The sequence below is a fragment of the Hoplias malabaricus genome, chromosome 11 (genome assembly GCF_029633855.1).
Source record: "Hoplias malabaricus isolate fHopMal1 chromosome 11, fHopMal1.hap1, whole genome shotgun sequence".
Lineage (NCBI taxonomy): Eukaryota > Metazoa > Chordata > Actinopteri > Characiformes > Erythrinidae > Hoplias > Hoplias malabaricus.
The window spans coordinates 10142905-10165689 of NC_089810.1; the positions used below are offsets into that span (position 1 = coordinate 10142905).

Here is a 22785-nt window from a genome sequence, read left to right on the forward strand (position 1 = left end):
GTCCCTGAAGTTGTGTGACTGCGACACTACCTGCTGCACCACCATGCCGCCTCCATTAACACTGCGTATAAAAAAGGTTAGTGCTGTGGACTTTTTAACCACTGGATCTAGCGGAAAGAAATCGGAGCTGGTCTGTTTCTCCACAGCGTACCCTTCCACACTAAACCACTCTAAACGACCTTGTTTACGTCTCAGTGAAAGAGTTACAAGGAAAATGTGAAGAATCAGTGGAATTTCCCTTTAAGATCATTAACTGGGAAATGAGCCAAGGGTTCAAAGGGGTTAATTGAAAAGAACTGCAATAAAAATCTGCAGAAAGCTCAAAAACAAACCGAGCCGAGCACAAAGCCAGCGCAGGAGGACTATTAGAGTTCAGCCAAATGAGTCCGGAGCACACAGAGGGTTATGATAAACAGTACAGTGCCTTAAAATGCGTGCAACTTTCAACAGCTTATGAACGCTGTGAGATCCAGATTTATGCCACGATTTGTTCCTACTTTACACAAAGGGACATGTTGCATGGGCAGTGGCACACATTCTCTGTATAGTTCAGTGGGATAAACGATCCAGAAAGCTTCTGAAAAATGTCACCCCACATGACCCGTGTTCAAAAAGGCCATCCGTGTCTACAGTCCACACAGAAAACAAGTCGTATGCAAAACCGCAGGGTTCAGAGTGAGAGTGTCTGTCAGTCAGTCTGTCTGTCTGACTGATTGTCTGTCTCTATCTCTCTCGCTCTCACACACACACACACACACACAAAGCAAATGAAACATTCATGTTTTATTTAGGAGAATCATCTCTTCTTTTAATTGCAGCTGTCAGTGGGAATGGTCTCCCAGCAGCTAATTTATTTCATCCTCTGAGCAGAGGCGATGCCTACTAACAGATCTGGCCGTCCTGCTGGACACTGAAATCTGTGTGTTTCTAAAAAGCTCTCACAGCTCACATTAGGCACAGGGATCAAACACAGGGGCCATAACACCGTGCATCATAAACTCCTGCTGGAACTGTGATAAATACAGGGTTAGTATAGGCAGCATCTTAACAAATAACCGCTGTAACATACTGCAACATAAATCCAACACTCGAGAGCAAGAGCATTTAAAAGGGCCCATATCCTACATTACTCTTTTACTCCATTTAGTGCACTTAAAACTCCTGCAAGGCTGCATGCACCATAACCCCGACATAATTCATTCTGACATCACCACTTTCCACAAGGCTGTATTGGTTACTGTCTCTTTAAGACTGGTATGCATATAAACTCTATTCTCACAGGCTCTGAATTGTACCTCAGCTGAAGAGCAGCTAGGGCTAAAACCCTCATTAGACTGACCAGCCATAACATTAAAACACTCACTGTCCATTTTATCAGCTCCACTGACCATACTTTGGGGTTATGTAATTACAGACATAGCCCATCTTTTGCTCTGCGTAGTTTGTTATCACCCTGTTTCTCAAATTTATTTGAAGGATTTCGTTTTTACAACCTGGTGTCGCAAAGCAGCTTTACAGACGCTGGAGGATGAAACCTTGGGAGGGACCAAGACTCACATCGTCCTCTGATTAAACAAATTATAAACACTGTTTATTAAACAGTGCTCTTTAAAATTCAGAACCCCCCACAGAGCAGATATGATGTGGGTGGTGGATCTATCTCAGCGCTGCAGTGACACTGACCTGGTGGTGGCGTGTTAGTATGTGTTGCCCTGGTACAACTGGATCAGACACAGCAGTGCTGCTGGAGCTTTTAAACCCCTAAAAGTCAACGCTGGACTGAGAACAGTTCACTGACTAAAAACTTCCAGCCGACAGCGTCCTGTGTCACTGATGAAGGACTAGAGGACGGCCGACACACACTGTGCAGCGACAGATGAGCTACTGTCTCTGACTTTACATCTACAAGGTGGACCAACGAGGGAGAAGTGTCTCACAGAGTGGATGGGGAGTGGACACAGGATGACCCACCACCCAAATTACACCTGCTCTGTGGGGGTCCTGACCATTGAAGAACTGGGTGAAAACTGGGTGAAGAGAGTGGAGCTGAAAAACTGGACAATGAGTGTAGATACAAGGCCGGTGTTCCTAATCCAGTGATTGTTCAGTTTATAACTTAAAAACAGGCTGCATTGATTTTTATGACATCACAAAAACAAGACTTCACAAAAAGTCAATTCAAAACAGGCTAATTTTGCAATTTGGTTTCCAAGTACAAACTGTGTATCATAAATGGAGAACAATTTTCCTTGATACAGGCCCTTTAAATAACGTGAAGGCCTATTGCACATCAAACCTTAGCCAACAAAAACAAATTTAAAAGACACATGTCTCCTAAGAGCAAGTCTGTGGCGGTCACTAGAAGAAATGCCTTGACATATGAGCTCCTTTGGCTAAACCTTTTAGGTTCTTAAAGCGGCTTAGGTCACCCTCTCTCAGAGAGTCAGCGTCGCGGGCCCTGAGCTATGAGACAAACGCAAGTGTTTTCAGCTGCCATCTCCTGGCCATGCCAACACTCCCTCTCCCAGCCGGCTCCTCGTTAGACACACGCAGCAGCGGCTGCCCTGCGGACCCTGCACTAGAACAGTGGGCCTGTTGTCTCCGAGAGCGGACCCTGGTGTGATTTACATACAGCATGTACGGGTTCAAATCTACGCTCAGGTGTTGTTCCCTCCTCACGAGGAAAACCCTTCTTCCTTTGCCTGCTTCTCTCCTGACAGGCGGCCGAACCGCTGAAACACCACGCTGCCAAGACTGCGAATCCAATTTGAAGTTCCTCATTCACCCAGCGCGCCCAAAATAGCGCATTGTTTATTAAGATGAATGGCCTTTATCCGCTCCTGTCAGTGTAGTAGAGGCATCCAAATTTAGAACGGAAATGATTGCTCCACGAGAAAATAGTATTTGCTTTCTCCTATCGTCGCGAATGCCCCAGGGCCGCGCTCAGCAGCCATGGAGCTGCATGTCTCCTTTGTTTCATCCCTGAATATTTTTTTTTCTTTCTTTTTTCTCTTTTGCTCCCTCTCATTTTCTCTCTCTCTTCCCGCAACCAGAGAGAGAGAGAGAGAGAGAGAGAGAGAGAGAGAGAGAGAGAGGGAACGAGGGAGGTGGAGGGTTTGGAGCGGCTGAAACACAAAGACTAATTTGTTTGTTGGTAAAGAGAAACTCTGCTCCTCAGTTCCTGTTGGATCCATTAATAAATTCAGACAGTCTGGCGTGAGAGTGAGCGCCAGTGAAAGAAGAGACGCAGACAGAGGAAGAAGAGTCTGCCCAGCCTTACAGTATAGAACAAAAGAGAGAGACAATACAGCACTGAGTGAAATAGCTCAGAGAATGTAGCCATTTTGTAACCAATTTGCATTTGCACTTCTTTAATCTACACATTACCACAGCACACAACGCACAACGCAGCCGCAGCCGTGACTAGGGCTGGGTACTGAAATACCAAATACTGTATGGCCCCGAAACAATTACCTGAGTACTACTGACATTCAGAATATTCCCTCATTTAACACCAGATTTCAATATCAGCACTTCTTGGCTTATAATCCACTGTTGTCTGTAAAAAAACACACTTCCAGTCATTGATTAAACACCTTTAAAATGCATCTCTGTTCAGAGTTAGACTTTAAATTAGAAGTTATTTGTTTAAATAATCCTTCTAACGCCTTAATATGGTGCTTTTCCACCGCATGGGTCCGTCTCTACACGACTCGACTCCACACGGCTCTGCACGCTTTAAGCTCGACGCTTTTCCACTGACAGGGCTCCCCTGCAAAATGGAGCCGGTGACGTCACAAAACCCCGCCTCTAACAGGAATCACTGGCTTTGAAAACTGCAACAAAGGCAGCAGTAAAGTTAGGTGCTGTTTACTCATGTATTGGCGAGTTGTTTTAGTTGTTTGGACTGAACACAGCTCTGCCCCCAGTTTTCACAGATCAGTTTTACTTGTTTCACGTTCAACTTTCACTGAAAATTTTCGTCTGCAAATGGCCCTAGGACTGTTTAAACCTCTTCAAAACACCTCTTGGGAAAGTTACAAGCTGCCGTTGTGAGTCCAATAAAAGTAAATATGAAAGCTGCTGTAACTTTAGAGATTTTATAAGCGGCGGTTTGTGCTGGATTTAAAAGAGCTCTGCATTTAGTGATGATTGACATGGCTCTGGCCAATCATGGTTTACACGTCACCATTTAGTACCTACTCGGCACGATTGGAACCCGGAGCGAGCTGGAACTGAAAACTTACCAGGACCAGATTTGGCCAGTGGAAAAGCAAGTCGAGTCGTGTGGGTTGCATGCAGTGGAAAAGCTCAATATGTGTCTTAGATTCAGCTCTAAGCCTTTACTTTGCTTCAGTATGAGCCGATCAACAAATATGTAAATAGTCCCACCTCCATCTCCACCCACTCCAACACTGCTCACCTGCAGATTAAAAGCCATGTCCTCGCATGTTGATTGGTTCCTTAGGTTCATGTTATTAACCCTGTCTGTTTGAATCTGCTTGTTTGAGACACACTGCAGTTTCACAGAGTAAACATTCAGCCATGGCTTCTTTATAAATTATATTCTCGTAGTGCAGAATAGGATGGTCTTCCATGACCCCAAAAAAGAGAACACAGTCCCAGAAAAAAAGGATGACATAAAGTATCTTAAGTTGGTGTAGGGGGTTGGGTGGGGGTTACAAATACAAGGTGAAAGCGTCCAGGCTTTGCACCGGAAGAAGGACTAGGAGCTGAAAAAACAGACTTTCCATCCCAAAGCCAAATGTATCGCCGCCCTTGTGCAAAATCATGAGTCTGAAATCTACACTACACGTGAAGGGGCAGTGTCGTATGTTTAATATCGATACAATTTTAATGATAACCAGAGCTTGTCATAGTAATGCCACAATGAAAAATAACAGAGATAAAAAACTAATCTTAATTAATATCGAATATGATTTTATTTCTGAAATTTGTAGTCATTTCCTTACATTTCCTCAACTGCCATCAAATATTAGCACAACTTTCAAGCTGTGATTAAAAAAAACCTCAAATTATTATCAGGTATTTTTATGACAGTAACAGAAACTGTGCTGATCTAATATTAGTGCAGTTCCGAAACTTCTCCCTTCTGGTGAAACAGCACGACATACGTTGCCAGGAACCAGCTGACACAAACATGTGCCCACCAGTTGACCTCCACAATGAATCTGGCCGAGGCCCTCAGCTCCCATTCCACTTATGAAGATCCAGCTCTTCCGTAAACACGGTCCCAGACATGCCCTGTGAGAAAGGCATCTCAACCCCCTTCCCCTGGCCCATCCTAGAGGGATTGCTTTCAGCGGCTTCAGGTTTTGAGCTTCCAGTGTGCAGCGACTATTGCCGAGACCGCTCACAAAGCCCCTACTGAGACAAATAGGACACCCATATCTTTGTTATAACAACCAGTGAATGGGAAAGAAGCCCTCTGCCCCTCTTGACCTTCAGTATTTTTGGGAACTGACCCAGAGCTTTTGTGGGAAATGCCACTATGCTGGGATTTCAGGAACTTGTAGCCACAGTAAATATAACTTGAGCACTGAAGAGTGATGAAAAACATGCACACTGTGGTTCCTATTAGTTTATAATACAGCACCATTCTACATTTCTGAGTTTCTGACAAATACTGATCTAAATGGTGTTGTAAGATCATCTACTGCTGCCTTCTCCTTATTCCACGAATGAAATGTAGGCAGTGTTCTGTTTTTATGCTCCACAGATCTGGAATATTTTTACGATAAATATTCACCAGGCTTCCTCAGTCACTGATTTTAAAAACAGCTAAAAACACATTTCTTTACATAGTGCTATAGCGGTTTTTCTACAGTTATTTTACTGTACGGATATTATTTTAGACGTTGTCTTAGGTAAGTGGTTCTATGTTTATTCTTACCCTTATTTTATTATCTCTATTCCACTGGTAAATGTCCTTATCTTTGTCTTTCCCTTATATTCATGGGGATATCGTATTATTATTACCTTATTATCGCTTTTATATTGTCATTTTAATTAGCGCCATTAACACTCTTTTGTGATCTTGCACATTTTGTAAGGCCAATTTTTCTTTTTTTCTATGTACTGTAAAGCACTGAGCTGAAAAGTGCTATATAAATAGAGTATTATTATTATAAATATTTTTGGTCTTTAAATACCGGATTACAATTAGTAGTGGAGTCGTTATTCCCAGTTCTTTTTCCAGAGTATTTCCCAATTGTCTACAGTAGTCTACAAATTTACAAGCCAGGGTTGTCACGTGATGTTACCAACCTGGGACCAACCTAAATGAGGGTTAACAACACATGCTTCCTCCTGGACATATATTATGCCAACCACCACTTCTTTTTTAACTGCAGCTTACAGGTGTTCGACACAGACTGGAGTGACCTTCAATGTGCAAATATATATATAGACAGCTATAGAATATACATTTCATTCAATCACACGCTGCTGATTGTAGTAGAGATCTGTCTCTGACCACCTCCAAATATGGTCTGGGTGATTCGAACGAGGTTCAAGCGCAGTGCATCCTGAGTGTGTTTACAACTGGCTTTTCTCGCGGTCAAGTGAAATTCAAATGAGATTGGGTCATGGACAACACAAGCTGATGCAAGCCACTTCCACACAAACTGTGGCTAATTTCACCAAACAGAGCAGACACAGATGCATATTCTTCTCTTGTTTACATCTTAATCTCAGAGACAAGCCTTTAAAAGACACGCTGAGATGGGGTGAGAGCTCCCACCCTTTCATACACCTTCACTTCACTCATTAACAACGTCAAGCAGCAGGAAATGCGACCATGGCACCGAGAAGCTGAGAGTGGCGTAGGAACGGGCCCTCAACCTTCAGATCAGGCGCCTAGAGTCCACAAAGCTCTGAGAGAGCAAACAGAAACCCAGGCGCCTCTTCCTCTCAGCACGGCATTCACACCACTGCACAAACACACATGTCGGGAACCCAACATCCACTGTTTACATTTGATAACCTGGCCTTGCGGAGGAATCCCAGCACCTCTGCAGGGGTGGGGCAAACATCTCCACCAGGGTCTCCTCTCTCTAAGATAAGGGCTTAGTGCACCTGAGCAAATCTGACTCTTCTGAAAGTTCAACCATTCTTTAAAAGTTTACAAATACTGATAGTGATAGTCAAAAGTATGGACACATTAACTCTTGTTGAAACTGCTGATAAAAAAAATTAGAACAAGCCCTTAGACCAAAAAGACTATGCTTTGTGGAATAACAACAGTAATAACAAGGAGAATCATAATTAATGCGTGATATTAATGTGTAATACTGATAATAAGAATTCGTTTATATTCTCTAAACACACAGCAGACGTCTTATGGAAATAACCCTCACTAATAACCATCTCAAATCACACCCAGGTCTTCAATAAAGCTGGTGAATTCAGACAGACATCATGCTGAACATCATCTCCCCACAGTGTCTGACTCCCACTTTTATTGAGCTAATGTACTGCAGATTAGGATTGGGATTTGTTTTTATTTTTATTATTTTAGGATTGATTGTTATTTATCAGTCGCCCTGTGAAGGTTGGCGCCACCTCCAGGGTGTGTTCCTGCCCTGCGCTGTGATTCCTGGTAGGCTCCAGACACACTGCGACCCTGAACTGGATAAGCGGTTGCAGACACTGATTGAATGAATGAATGAATTAATGTTAGTTATCAACCACTAAATGATGCAGTGTTCCTTTACGAATTTGACATACAAGAATTGAGCGAATAAATGTATCCTGTTCTCACTTTAAAAACATTAACACTATGTCACACTAATTATTCGAATCAAGAACATTTCCATTCATATTTCCAAAAAAAAGCAGGAGCTCACAGGAGTCTAGGCCTAGACCTTATCATTGATGGATTGCATGTTTCATCCCAAGGGATGCAGAAGCCATTCAAGGCCAAGAGTTTGATCTGATTCTCCGGGTGGGTATAATATCACCCCAGTCTCTCTGTTCATGGTGCTAGGTAACTTTCAGCTGATGTGACAGATCAGGACAGTTTGCATTCCCCTCTGGAGCATTAAGCTGTTAAGACACTATGAAAACGAATGGTGGGTTGAGCTCAGAGGAAGTGCCTCAAAGAAAGCACACATCGTCCCGATGCTGGTGGCACTGTGTGATTGAGGAAGATTCACTTAAGCATCGAGTATTGAGTATATATGATAATGGCTCTGTTTGCTTTGCTCCGAGTTTTCACAAGCGCTGTGATTGGAGACACTCGGGTGAAGGGCGGGACACTCTAAAGTGCTGGCTATCGACATAAAACACGGGACATGATCAGAACGACAAGTTTCATCCAATGTCTTTAGGTTGAACTATTTCACAGCGTGTGAGTTGGTAGAGTTGGCTGATGCACTCAAAAAGCTATTTTTATTTTCCTATGTCCTCTTTAATGAATCTGTCCCAATTTCATAACATGTGAATATCTACAAATTCAAAAACTTAACCCCAATGTCAGCTCTTCTGACACAGATCCAAATCTTGCAGAGTTTATCAGAGGTTACTGGAAGCGTTTATGAGTAAGTGACCATTCTCGGAAGAGGGCATAATTGTGTCATTTTCCGGCCTTTTTGGCGTTAACTACAGGAGGGCTGTTAGAGCGCCGAAGCCTTTCTTCCTGGTTCTGAGGATTAATGTGATGCAGAACCAGGTTGGAACGGCAGTTGGCCTTGTGCGGCATTTGTCTCGCCCCCCACCCCCCACCTGCTATTTGAGGATGCCGCACACATTTCAGACACGCTTTCTGTGGAATAACAGAAACTGTGATGTTTAGTGCCCATTTGTTCCAATTACGCCAAATATTTGGAGCCAGAGTGCTCCTGAGGGGATGATGGGATTGAGCGAAAGCCCCTCACACATGGAGGAGAGCGTGACCATGGCCCTGGCTGCCACTCCAAAGCGCTCGCACCTGCCACCTCTACTGTGCTTAATCCCCCACATGCTGGAAGTCATCTGACCAGTGCTCTGGTGCTACACTTCCTTCAGTGGCCCTTGCTTCAAAAGCACAAGCTCATGTGTCAGAGCCGGGTAGTAACACAACACCCCCTCCACCCATCCCCCTTGCTTACACTAGCTCTGCTGCGGCAGGAGTCAGGGAATAACAACATGTTTGACCGTCGCTTGTGAGTGTTACACACCGCTCTTACCTTGGACATGTGACTGTTGATAACACACAAGGCTAAAACAGTTAAGCCCTCTATACCTTTATCAGCGTACACCACAATCTGCCATCATAAAATATCCTCTACAAGGTACCTGCCCATAAAGACAGCCCAACTCATCCCAAATGTCCTGAATGTTGAGAACCCCATAGCTGTACAGCCCAATGCCTGGGGCCTTATACCCCTGGAGCCTACACTTAGCATTGAGCATGGTGCCAGTACGCTTATGTGCAGCTGCTCCAGAGCATCCCATTCCCTTTCTGATTCATGCTTTTCTGTGGTGCATTCAATATGTTCCTGGTATTTTTTAATTTATTAATCCTGCAGGTAATTTTATGATTGTAGGAGGAGATACTTTCTGAGGGGATATAAAGAAAGCTCATTTTGATCATCAGGCTTGTTGTAGTTGCTACTGAGTGACACTAGTGTGTTGAGGAAATTGAGCATCATTCTGTGTGAGTGCAGACTCCAGGACAATAGTCCTCCACCCTACAGCCCTGACTCAGCCCCAAGGGGGTTTTACCTGCTCCCAAATCTGAAGAAATATCTCAGTGGAAAGTGATTTTCTGATGAAAGCCATAAATTATTATTATTTTTTTTTTGAGAAATGGTGAAATGTATTGTTTTTTTCAGGGAAATGAAAACCTAATTGCTAAGCCTAAGATAGTCATAGATGTTAAGCGTGAATGCATATGCCTCTTTCACACATGAACTAGCTAGTTAAGCAGGGATGTATAAAGCCGTGGTCACACATGGTCTGTGTCAGCGAATTTGACCTTTTCATTTATATTTATGTCATTTGGCAGACATGTTCACTGTTATTACAGGTAGGCCAAGGCAGCGTTAAGCCCAATTTATAGTTCTGTGTCGACCTACACCATAGGCAACATATCGTTGCGAACCCTATGTCGTAGCCTCTTCAGAAATTTAACTACATGAAGCGCTGACACAGAGCGTAAGGACTGTGACTGGACAGTAGTCTGACAGACATTGTTTAAGATGAGCTGAAGAAGTACAGAAACACGAACTCCTCTCCTTCACACACAGAGACGCAGACAGCAGCAAATTCATAGCAAGGGATTTCCTCAGACAAGGTGTGGACATCAGGAATGAATAAAATTTGCAGAAAGGAAAAATACGGATGTCTCAGAAGAAAAAAATGACTCTAAAAGAAGTGGGCCTATGTGGAAAATACAAGCCGGCTTTGTATATGTTTCTTTCCTGGCACCTCATGTAAACTATGCTCTGTCACAAACAACGACCTACTCCCTAAATAGTGTACTTTAAAGATTTAAAAAACTAATACTACTACACAGGGCGGCACGGTGGCGCAGCCACAGAGCTCGCAGTCACACAGCTCCAGGGACCTGGAGGTTGTGGGTTTGATTCCCGCTCTGGGTGACAGTCTGTGAGGAGTGTGGTGTGTTCTCCCCGTGTCCGTGTGGGTTTCCTCCAGGTGCTCCGATTTCCTCCCACAGTCCAAAAACACACGTTGAAGGTGGATTGGCGACTCAAAAGTGTCCGTAGGTGTGAGTGAATGTGTGTCTGTGTTGCCCTGTGAATTACTGGCGCCCCCTCCAGGGTGTATTCCCGCCTTGCGCCCAATGATTCCAGGTAGGCTCTGGACCCACCGTGACCTTGAATTGGATAAGCGGTTACAGATAATGAATGAATGAATACTACTACACCACAACACTGTGTACTCTGTAATGTAGAAGATGAGATTCTGCCCTAGTGGTGTGGTGGTATAAATGCAGAGCGATGCAGACACCAACGAAGAAGTATAAACGCTCACAATGGTGTAGGGCTCTTGCGTAGCTACAATGTAGTCTCTGCTTTGAGTCAACGCAGAAGTACAAATTGGGCTTTGGGACTCTTATTGGTGTAGCACAGACTGGTTGCCCAGACCTGGAATTGAACCTAGGTCTCACACATGTGAACTGTACCACAGTGGTAACACCATACCAATTTGCATCCCTAACCAGTGCTGCTACTCCGTCTCTGCCCTGTCTGAACCAACATCTGATGCTGACTGTTGCTGTTTCAAAACTTATACCATATAAAAATTATACAAATTACAAATCACACTATACCCCGGTGTTCTGTCGAGTTGTGCAACCTTGTTCAAAATGTGCTACCACATGCCCCTTTCACACATGCACGGTAATCCAGAAATGTATTGGAGTTTACCCGGAGGAGCTGTATGTGTGAACGCGACCACCGCAACACCGCAATGTTCACTATTGCCCCTTTCACACATGAGCTTCTAGAGAAACTAGAACACCCCCATACAAGTAGTGCAAGCACTGTTTGTCTCTGTCCAGTGCACCGTAAGTATTCTACGCTGTATATAAAGGAAAGACATGAGCGAGATGATGAGCATCTACAAACATCTGAACATATTATAGTGGATGCTTTTCATAGAAAATCTCTGCATTGATTTGATATAAAATGCACATTCTTTCCATTCACTCCCACATCAGTAAATGGAAATTAAACTGCAGCAACAGCCCATTTATAAACTTTTTTCTTAAAATCAGAGTCACGTTTACGTATATATCCCACCTAATCAGCCTGGAGCAGTTCAGCACCTCCTATTCGTGATGAGTGTTGTAGACTGGACTGCTTTGTGAACAAGACGGGACACTAAGAGTTATTTTCATATACACTTCATGTAGCCACCTTCACAAAAACAACATGGTTACATCGAAGGTGTAGAGAGCTTGGAAAATGTTCATGCAAAAAATTAATTATGGCTGTTTCTGGTACGTAAACAGACAAGAATTACCTAAATGGACCTCAGGGGAAAAAAAATTAAATTGAAGAAAAACATAGAACATGGCCCCTGAAAAATGTTTTCCAAGGAAAACTGTATTTTTCTGCACAAATACCATGAATCATTCTCAAAACATCATGAGCTCTCCTAAAATTGGGTCCATATGGTCAAGAAAACTTAAGGCATAGTGACCACATACCTTGGAAATTAATGAGGTACATTATACATCACCAATACGGTCACAGTATATTACCAGACAACAGTAGAGGGATTCAGCAGCGTGTTAAACGCGGTGTGTCCTCACACTGAGCTATTCTGCTTCACAGAAAACAATGAAGCACGTGGAGGAGTGGCTGCTCTGGCCCATTAGGACGACTAGCTCTCCTTGCATCTGACAGTGTACGTGCGGTCAATGGATTACACACAAGCAAATAATCTGACAGCCCACTTATTAACGTTTTAATTAAGCACTTTAAACCTCATCTGGCAGCTCACTGGAGCTCTGAGAGCTCTCCACTGTCGCAGCCGCAGTCGCTCTTATGGCAAAAACCAGCACAGTGACACACATTCAGTGACTCAGACACCCACGCTGCCCGGGACGATCGGGCACGACTCTCAACCGCTCCCACATGTACCACCCTCACAAAGAGAGAGGGAGAGGTGAACCGAGAGACAGAAAGGAAAGATAGAATATATGGGAGAAAGAAAAGAAAGAGCAAACTAGAGAAAGACTGAAAAACAAAGGTAAATATAGAAGAAGATAAAGAGGAGCAAGTTAGTGAAACTAACTGAGAAACAGCAAGAGAAAATAAAGCTGTGAGAATGAAACAAAGAAAGACAGAGCAAAACAGAGAGAGAGAGTGAGAGAGGAAAGTAGAGAACGATAAATAGAAATAATAAACAGAAGGAATGACAGAAGTATTACAGACAGAAAGAAAGAAAGTTGAGAGAAAGACAACAGAGGGAGAAAAACAGAACAAGAGGGAAAGAGGGGGACAGAGATAGAGATTGATTTTGTGTGTGTGTGTGTGTGTGTGTGTGCCTGGCTAGTGCAGTGTGTGAGTCATACGAACAGCAGAGGCCCACACTGTTTCAGTCACGAGCAGCAGAACCGCACTGGAGCAGCACAGCCACACGAATCAAGGTGGGCACAGGTGGGCAAACAAACAACATAACAAAAGAGGAAGAAGATGACTCCGCCCCCTCAGTAAACCCACGCCCCTCCTTCAGGATGTGTCACCTTGGAAACGACTGTTTGGACCTGGCTTTCCTGCTGTAATGGGTATAGCTTGATGCCAGCGTGAGAGTGTGTCTCTCTTGTTTGTTTGTGTGTGTGTGTGTGTGTGTGTGTATGTCTGAGACAACGTAATACAAAGTTAACTCTGAATCTCAGCTCTCACCCACAGCAGGCTCTCAGTTCCAGCTACAGGAGTCGGAGGCGCAAACTTATGACTAATGCTGGCGCACAGCAGAGGGTTTTTTCTTTAAATACTGAGTGTGTGTCAGAGTCTGACACTGGCACGAGGCAGGCCAGTGGTCCGGAGACCGCCCGTGCGAACGGCAAAAAGGCCGGAGAAACAGTCCACAAACTCCCTACTCTTCTGATTAACAAAACCCTGCCTGTTTCCCCTGGCCATGTATTTTTACACGTTCTATTTTCAAACCCCCCGAGTCTCTCCTCTCCCTCGCGCTCCGTGAACCGTGGACTCTTGTTTGCCGTATACTTGGAAGAAATGACATGGAAAGTTTACTGCGGCGAGACTTGAAAAGGGGCTAAATTACATTTTATTAGCCTGACCAGATTATTAAAATGAACTGGATAAAAAAACTTTACGAGACCAAAGAAAACTTCTAATGGAGCATGGCCGTTCATTTAGATTCACATACTTCAGAGGGCTTTTATTCAGCGCACGGACCAATGTTTAAAGCAAACAACCTCTGAAACAGCAGTGCTACATTCACTAACTTCAATTGCAACATCTTAAGCTGAAGAAAATGATAAGCACTGCAAGGAAAATCTGAATGTGATTCTGGTGTAATTCTGGTGTCATGCTGATGACACAAAAACCAGCACACTTTATTAAAAAATTAGTTTTGGGGGCAATCCAGTCTAAACAAATGCGCAGTAACAATCACACATTTTATGGATAATGTAAACCTTAAACACTAATATAAAACACTATATAACCCCAGAAATGTCATAAATTAATACAAAGATACAGACAATGCAGGTAAGATGTTTTTGTTAACGTGCTCCACATAAACGTTTATCAGAAGAGGTCTTATCACCCCACATTAAAGACTTACACAGAAATCAGGACTTACACAGGAAAGATGAAAACCAGGTCCTGTAAGAACTGATTTGATTGAGGTCAGTGTGTCAGTGGAGTGTGTTTGCTGTGCTTTATGGGACTGAAGATAATGTAACACCAGAGTTATGAAAGTGCCCCACACTCTCGCCAAGGAGAGAAGAAAGAAATGCTCCAGATATCTGCACTGGCACAGAGGTCAGGCTGACCATTCCGGTTACTTAATCAGGGTAATGCTTGCTCTGAAGGCTATACCAGTCTAATTAGTTAGGTTCTGTATTATTCATTATACATCATATAACAGGACAGACTGCACCACAGAACCTAGTTTATTATTACATTACTAACCATGGTGGGAGCAACGGTGGAACTACTTTTGTGGCAGGCTGCGCTGTGCCTTATATCTTTGAGCACAAAGTCGAGTGAATTTAGCTAAACACAGCACACGACACAGGTGTTGACGATAAAAACCTGTTTCTGGGAGAGTACATTTCAGTAAATGGTGCTGAAGGAACAGAAAAGTTTGAAAATAAGTGAAATAAGACGGTGTACACTGTTTAGAAGCACAGTGACGCTAACTGGCTCTTGTGGTTTAGCACACCACAGCAGACTTCTCAGCGAACTGAGGCTCAAACCACACATATTTAGAGGATAAAGCCATATACTTGTGAGCACAAAGTTGAGTGAAGTATTTTCTGAGAATTACATCTGTTTACAGCTCAATTCCTTTCTCTTTTAACCCAAACTCAGCGCTAAACTGACACTGCGGTGGGCTACTGCTTTTCTTCACTGTGAAATCAGCAGTCATTGATATCCCACAGCGCCCCCTCCCTGTGGCTCTCTTAAATGCACATGATCATTTTAGCCGACTTTTAAAGACACAGAACACACACATCAAAAATACCGCCCTCATTTTAAGATACCGTCCGCGTTTTAAAATACCACCCAACCCTAGTCTAAGCTTAATTTCTGAACAGGAAAATAATTAGACTACCACACCCTGGGTTATACAAAACAGTCCAAAACACACTACCCTTTGACTACCGACATGTTCCCAATAAATATCAGCAGACCTCTGAATTACAAAGTGGTTTCCTACCCTCCTCCACAATTGAAATAGTGCAGTTTCTGCAGTGCTGAGCCCAGAGTACAATGACAGAGGCTCTATTCTCACAATAACACGTCGGCATCACAATAATTCTGAAGTAAATTCAAGGTAAAAATAACACTGTGTTCCTTTAAAACCTGTTGATATATTGTTTTTATATTGATATCGCAAGCTAGAATCAAAACTGCAGCTCCTTATCTCAAAACTGCACCCTTTCAACTTGCGATATGGATATAAATATAATTAAAACTTCAGATTTGTGTTTAGAAAACAAAACTTCAGTTTTAATGCGACACAACACGTGAGGAGGAACATCACATCTGTGAAGACCTGCAGTGTAAACGCAGACAAAATCAGAGCCGTGATGTTATCTGCGATAGAACACTCCCTTTCATGCTTTTGCTTTAAAAATGCACATTGCTCCAAATGTACGCAGCACACACGCACATTGACAGTAGACAGTTGTTCCTGCAAATGGGGAAACACCTCTAAAACAGATCCACACACCTCATGAGTCATACTGCAGCTTCTCAGCCTCTCAAAACCTGACTTCTCTTCAAAACTGTCGCCATAAAAATACAGCGCACAAGAAATTAACCTTCATTAAAAGTGCGCTAATCAATTTAGAATATAATATTTATAATATCTAAACAGCACAACTATTAAATTTGAAGAACATGATTTTTAAAATACTATTTTTGCAGAGGCATTAACACAAGCACATTGTGTCCCTGAGAAATCTTTCCTGACTTGAGTAGCTGTCTCTGCTGATGTGGTTCACTTGCTTGGCCACTGCCTTAGTGCACTGGTTAGGGTTATGCGACTTCTGGTGGATAGGATGGTGAACTACAAAAACAAAGACAGGCACTCATAGAACTAGTGCACCTTTAACCATTCAAGAAATTATGCAACTGTAAAAGTAAAGTGGAAAACAACCCTTTCACATCTAATATGTTCCAAAGGCCCAAGAGAACATTAAACCTCCCAAATCCTATATTCCTTATCATTTATTTATACATATTCATTTATTATCTGTAACCCTTATCCAGTTCAGGGTCGCAGTGGGTCCAGAGCCCACCTGGAATCATTGAGCGCAAGGCGGGAATACACCCTGGAGGGGGCGCCAGTCCTTCACAGGGCAACACACACACTCACACTTACGGACACTTTAGTCACCAATCCACCTACCAATGTGTGTTTTTGGACCATGGGAGGAAACCGGAGCACCCGGAGGAAACCCACGCGGACACAGGGAGAACACACCAACTCCTCACAGACAGTCACCCAGAGGAAACCCACGCAGACACAGGGAGAACACACCAACTCCTCACAGACAGTCACCCAGAGGAAACCCACACAGACACAGGGAGAACACACCAAACTCCTCACAGACAGTCACCCGGAGGAAACCCACGCGGACACAGGGAGAACACACCAAACTCCTCACAGACAGTCACCCAGAGGAAACCCACACAGACACAGGGAGAACACACCAACTCCTCTCAGACAGTCACCCGGAGGAAACCCACGCGGACACAGGGAGAACACACCAAACTCCTCACAGACAGTCACCCAGAGGAAACCCACACAGACACAGGGAGAACACACCAAACTCCTCACAGACAGTCACCCGGAGGAAACCCACGCAGACACAGGGAGAACACACCAACTCCTCAAAGACAGTCACCCAGAGGAAACCCACGCAGACACAGGGAGAACACACCAACTCCTCACAGACAGTCACCCAGAGGAAACCCACACAGACACAGGGAGGACACACCAAACTCCTCACAGACAGTCACCCGGAGGAAACCCACGCGGACACAGGGAGAACACACCAACTCCTCACAGACAGTCACCCGGAGCGGGAATCAAACCCACAACCTCCAGGTGTGTGGAGCTGTGTGACTGCAACACTACCTGCTGCACCGCCTATTTTTACATATTGTTTTTTAAATTTCCATTTATCACTTTAGTGAGGTTTTACGCACCAAACAGAAACAACAGTTTTACTCGACTGTTTTTAAACAACTCTATAGCAAACAGGCTGTTTTAGTTACTGTGCCCGTAAGCCTGACAAAGATAAATGAGCTCTGTTCTGATTGGCTGCCCTGTATTATAATTCATTCAGAAATACCATTCCAAGTTGAAACTCTGTATAATTTCAATGTAAATGGGCGGGGCTAAACAGTTCCAATAAAATAAATGCAGGTGACTATACACAAAAACAAGGAATTCAACACCCATAAAGTTGTATGATATGGGCCATTCGAAATTATGTGTGTTAGCTTAAAAACGACAGAAGAATGATCTGATACACTGACATCTGATCTTTATGATCTATGTATCTACTGTCTGCAACTGCACCTTCTCTGTGCAGACGACAACTGCACATCATCCACACTCCTGAATGAACAGTTATATCCAGTTAAGTAAAAGACCAGTCCTAAGTGCTGACCAGTTGATATATGCTCAGTCACTAAACAATAACTTCAAGTGAATTTTAATCCAAAGCTGACATTTACAATTTCAATAAAAACACTTTTTATGAAATTCAGAAGATACTTCTTCTCCATCTGCTGTTCCTCAGTCTGTTTGCTCACTGCAAACCAGTCTAATGTGTTTACAAAACCCTAGTGTCAGTAAATGAGTAAAAAAAACCAAAAACAAAGGGGAATTGTCAGACATGCTAGGCTTCCTCTCTCTGTGCTCACAGCAAAGAAATGGCTGAGACATACATCTAAACATTTAAAATCATGAAAAGAGATGAAGATATTGCTTTATTCCGGCTTGAAAAGCGGATAATACTTACTTATTTTTACAGTTTCTGATTATTTAGGTTGGAACTGACTCCAATATCAGAAGAGCGCTAACGGGATGAAAATAATAATAGGCCGAAAGTGCTGCAAAACGAAACAACTCGAGCATACAAACAGCAGTGATGTTTCTCCTTAAACATACCCTTCCACCTTGAAAGACGCAGAGCTTCTGAACATAAACAAACTAGAAAGAACGGTAAGACCCCTCAGTCGTAGATGTTACTTTTAAGTGTTAACTCGAGGGCAGGCCAAATGTGTCATATGCTGTGTTCCTTATGTAATGCAGTGTTGCAACTTTCCTAAAATAACATTTTAGAAGTAACGAGATCATAACAAATTGTGACCTTTAATGCTTTGGTGTTTACAACCGAAGAAAAATGGATTGTCAACAATGTGATGCAATTTATCCATGCCCTCTTAAAGTTACAAGAGCAAATGTTCTCATCATGCTCACGCAGGCGTCTACAAAATTGCACACACAAAAGGTAGCTCAAAAGCTTTTCAACTCACTATTTGGCACAGATTAGCACTGAACTTTCATAAACATTTACATACGTCTAAACAAAAGAGATTTGAGGCGGTAGTTGGGACAGTCAACTGCTTTGTTTTCAGTCCATTTTGAACACAGATGTGCGACGGCAGTCTGGGACAACAACAAGTTCTCCACATAACATGCTCTTCTGCAATCTCAAAGAAATAGTTCACCATTACCTCACCGTTCAGTGAAGCAAACAAAAGATCAAGTTTCACCAGTTTATACTGTGCAGTCAGCTATTTGTGACAATTACGGTCCATTACTAATAATGATGTTTGCAGCATGGAGAGGAGCAGTATAACCTGGCAAACAACATCAGCATGTTCGGTCCAGCTACAATAGCCCTGTATCTGAACAACACTTGAACCAAAACAAAGGAAAACGGCAGAGGAATTGTTAAACTGTGTAAAACTAAAACTAAGAAGTTTGTTTTTTAGCTTCCTTTAGCTCCAGTTTGTGCACTTTACTCAGAGTATGCAATGCTTGACTGAATACCACAGTGTATGTAAGGTGCTGGGCAGTTAAAAACTCCATAAAAATAAAAGAGCAATAAAAAGTTTCCTTCGGGAAATGTTCTTTATATGTGGTTACCATTCAGTACTGGAAATATGTGCTAGTGTTTTTTTCATCTTGTTTAGTTTTGTAGCAGTTTCAGTCATGCAGATAGCCGTGTCCCGAATTTGGAGAAAATTCCACCTTACGTAATCTGAAACTGCAAAAAGAAGTCAATATTACCCACCTATGGAGCAGGAATAGAGCAATACCCTCATCTCAGTTCATACCTTTGAATGTTTGGATTTCTCTGTTGCCTCAAAAAAACACTGATGCATTTTCTCCCATGAGCAGAGAGAGAGGAAGCTAGCATACCGGACTGAGACAGTTTGTTTTTTTGCTTATTTACAGACACTGGGGTTTCGTAAACGCATTTGACCAGTTTCCAGCGTGCAAACTACTTGAGAGCTAGCAAATAGTGAGGAAATATCTTTAGAATTTCTTTATTACTATCATGAATGTTTACTTTAACTTAAGCCCAAAAGTCAAGACGGTCCAATAGAAATAAAGACTTAGGTTCTTTGTAAAAAATATACCCCTGGTTTCTATCATCACCACTGAAAAGATATATTGTTTTTAATTAAACATTTCACATCAGAACACACTGTATGATTTACATCAAAGGTATTGCATTATCCAGAAATGTTTTGGTGGAAATCCTCTTTAAAATGGCGTTTGCCAGTTAAATCTTCTCTTCAGCGTTCTTGGGACGCTTTCCACAACTCATTGAGTACACTTTTATCTGGAAGAGATCATCTTTGTGTGTTATTTTTCTTCATTAATATGAAGATTAAACCTGCTTCCCACAGCCAAATCTAAAGACAAGTCCATCTACTGTTGAAGTTAAAGGCTGTAAACACCGAGCACTGAATAAAAGACATTACCCGCTATCACTCATCAAAACACTCAGCACCCAGTGGATGCCTTCACAGCGTAAAATGGCCACATGGTCATTGTAGTCCACTCTGTGTGTGTGTGTGTGTGTGTGTGTGTGTGTGTACGCTGTTCCCATCCTCAGCTATGTAGAGCATACACACACACACACACGCAAACACACCCTCCCTGCTGCATCAGGCTCTGCTGAATTTCCCTGGCTCAGTTAATGCTGTATATATATATATCACCTCGATGCCCATGTCTGTTTTCATATATGAGGACATAAGAGCATATGGCTCCACATTTATGTGGACAAACACTGCCCCATTATTACAGGCAGTGACCTCTAAATAACACTGTAGCTGCAAGAGAAGCCAATTACATAGTAATGTCAGCACAATTCTTATAGGGGTGAGTAGCAGGTATTATTGTTGACGAGGACTGAATCGTTTGGGGAAAAATTATGCGTTTTTATTCTGCCCTATATTAGAATTAAAACGCAATTCCATTTTTATATAAATTAAGGCCCGGTATTGACTACGTTTAAGCCTACGTAAGGAGTCTGTGGGATTCTGCCTTTGTAAACAGTGACCCATACATTGACTATTTTTTGTTGTAAATTATAAAGCAACATATCTGTCTAAAATTTGGAGGCTCCATCTTTCAATATCTGCTCTCAAACCTATTGACAACCTCACTGTCCTCCTCCATCGGCCTAGTCCAGACGTGTGGGAGAGACGCACACGTGTTTTGATGCCATTTAAGAGGCGCGTGCCCCATGCTGAACCGTGAACTGTAGAGATTTGAAAAAAAAGAAACATTCTAAAACCGTTAAAACCGTTACTCACTCTCTCCGTCGGCGGACCGGGGGCAGCTCGTCGAGAGCCAGAGCAGCAGACCCCAGAATAAGGTCGAAAGACTCCTCGCTGTTCCAGATCTCATTCCTCTCACATTAATCAATCTCCCAAAAATAGAAAGGCCTTGTCCCACAAATATAAAAGAGTACAGTACACCGGAGAACTCAAAAACCCGAATTAAATTCAACACCGGGGCGATACAGTCCCTCTACGTTTAACGATAACAGAAGTCCGCGTTGTTTTCTACCCTTCGTGCTTTAAAAGATAAGCAGTGTGGGGAGGAAAGACGACAATAAAACTTCAGGAACCAACGACAGAGTCCTTCTTTCCTTCACCTAAAGCCAGTAACGTTAACGTTATTCATCCGGTGAATGAGAAACGTTACAACATCTCATTATTCCCGCTGCCAGCGACGCGACGCCGTGTGATTCAAAATGAAAACAGTCGAGCCATGGATTTCACACCAACGACAATCCGCATCTTCAGCCTCCATTTCTTTAGAGAACGAGAAAAAAGCCCCTCGGAAGCCCAGACTGATAACGTTAGGCTCCGACGACCGCTCCCACGCTCTTCCACAGAGCCCCGCGGATCGGCAGCAGTGCAGGCCCCGGCGGCGAAGAGCCCCAGCCCGGCCCGGAGGATGGATGAAGACCCGGACACCCGATGAATGAACGAGCCGATCCCAACCGAGCTCCAGCCAAAATAACACAAGCGCTCTCCGCCAGGACCAAAAAAAACGGGTCCACGGCAGATGCAGAAATACTCTCTTTCTCTCGTTCTATTCCTCTAATCCTCCCTCTCTCTCTCTCTTTATTGTTTTGCAGTCCGAATAAATAAATCCGCGTGTTGTTTTTCTCCTTTCCAGACGAGGAGAAGGCAGAGCAGAGGGATGTTTTGGAAGAGACTATTTTCTCCACGTCGACCAAAACAACAGAGAAGGTGCTAAAATAAGATTTTGTTATTGTTATTATTAGTAATATTGTTATTGATGTCGAAGAGAAGCACTAGGATGAGGTTGGGATCCACAGTGTGTTGAGAGGCGCTGGGCTGCAATGCAGCGGTCAGGATCACACTTAGCTCCCGAGAACCGCCGCTGTAAACAACGCTCTCTCTCTCTCTCTCTCTCTCTCTCTCTCTCGGCCTCTCTCTCTCTCTCTCTCTCTCACACACACACACACCACACACACACACACACACACGGTAAGAGAGTGTGAAAGAACGGAGTGGACTCGGCTACCAGCCCGGGTTTCAGCATCATGGGAAACATCCATCAGCATTCGTTCACAGCTCCGTAGAACAACACGCAGCGGAGGTCAGACAAGGATTTGGATCATTTAATTTAGTTTTTGGGCTTGTTTTTATCATTTGCCACATGGGATATAGCTACATTTTTGTATTTGTTCTGATAAAAACACGAGGTTTCTCATCAATTGCATAGTTTTCTAATCAAATTCTCCTTTGTTTTTTCTTTTTAATAAATACAAGAAGTTATCTTCCATATACATATATATACACACATTGTTTCAAATCTAGAGCAACACTGATTTGTCTGATCCACTCATACCACACCAGTGCAACACACACTATCACAACATCATATCAGTGTCATTGCAACACTGGAAATAACCCACCGCCCTAATACCTGCTCTCTGGGGGTCCTGACTGGAAACAAAAGGTTAAACAGGTTTAACAAATTATGCAGAGCAACACATGGACTCTAGACTAATTGTGGAACTTGTATTAATTGTAA

The 22785-nt window shown here is 43.1% G+C and overlaps 1 protein-coding gene across 1 annotated transcript in view; it reads right to left on the minus strand.

Moving 5' to 3' along the window:
- The window catches only part of igf1ra (insulin-like growth factor 1a receptor), a 138397-nt gene extending 115910 nt beyond the window's left edge, over positions 1-22487 (minus strand). Inside the window, exon 1 of the mRNA XM_066684280.1 lies at positions 21027-22487. Coding sequence (XP_066540377.1) covers positions 21027-21120 — 94 coding nt within the window. The 5' untranslated portion in view covers positions 21121-22487. The remainder of the gene's footprint in view (positions 1-21026) is intronic.
- Between the last annotated feature and the right edge of the window lie 298 nt (positions 22488-22785).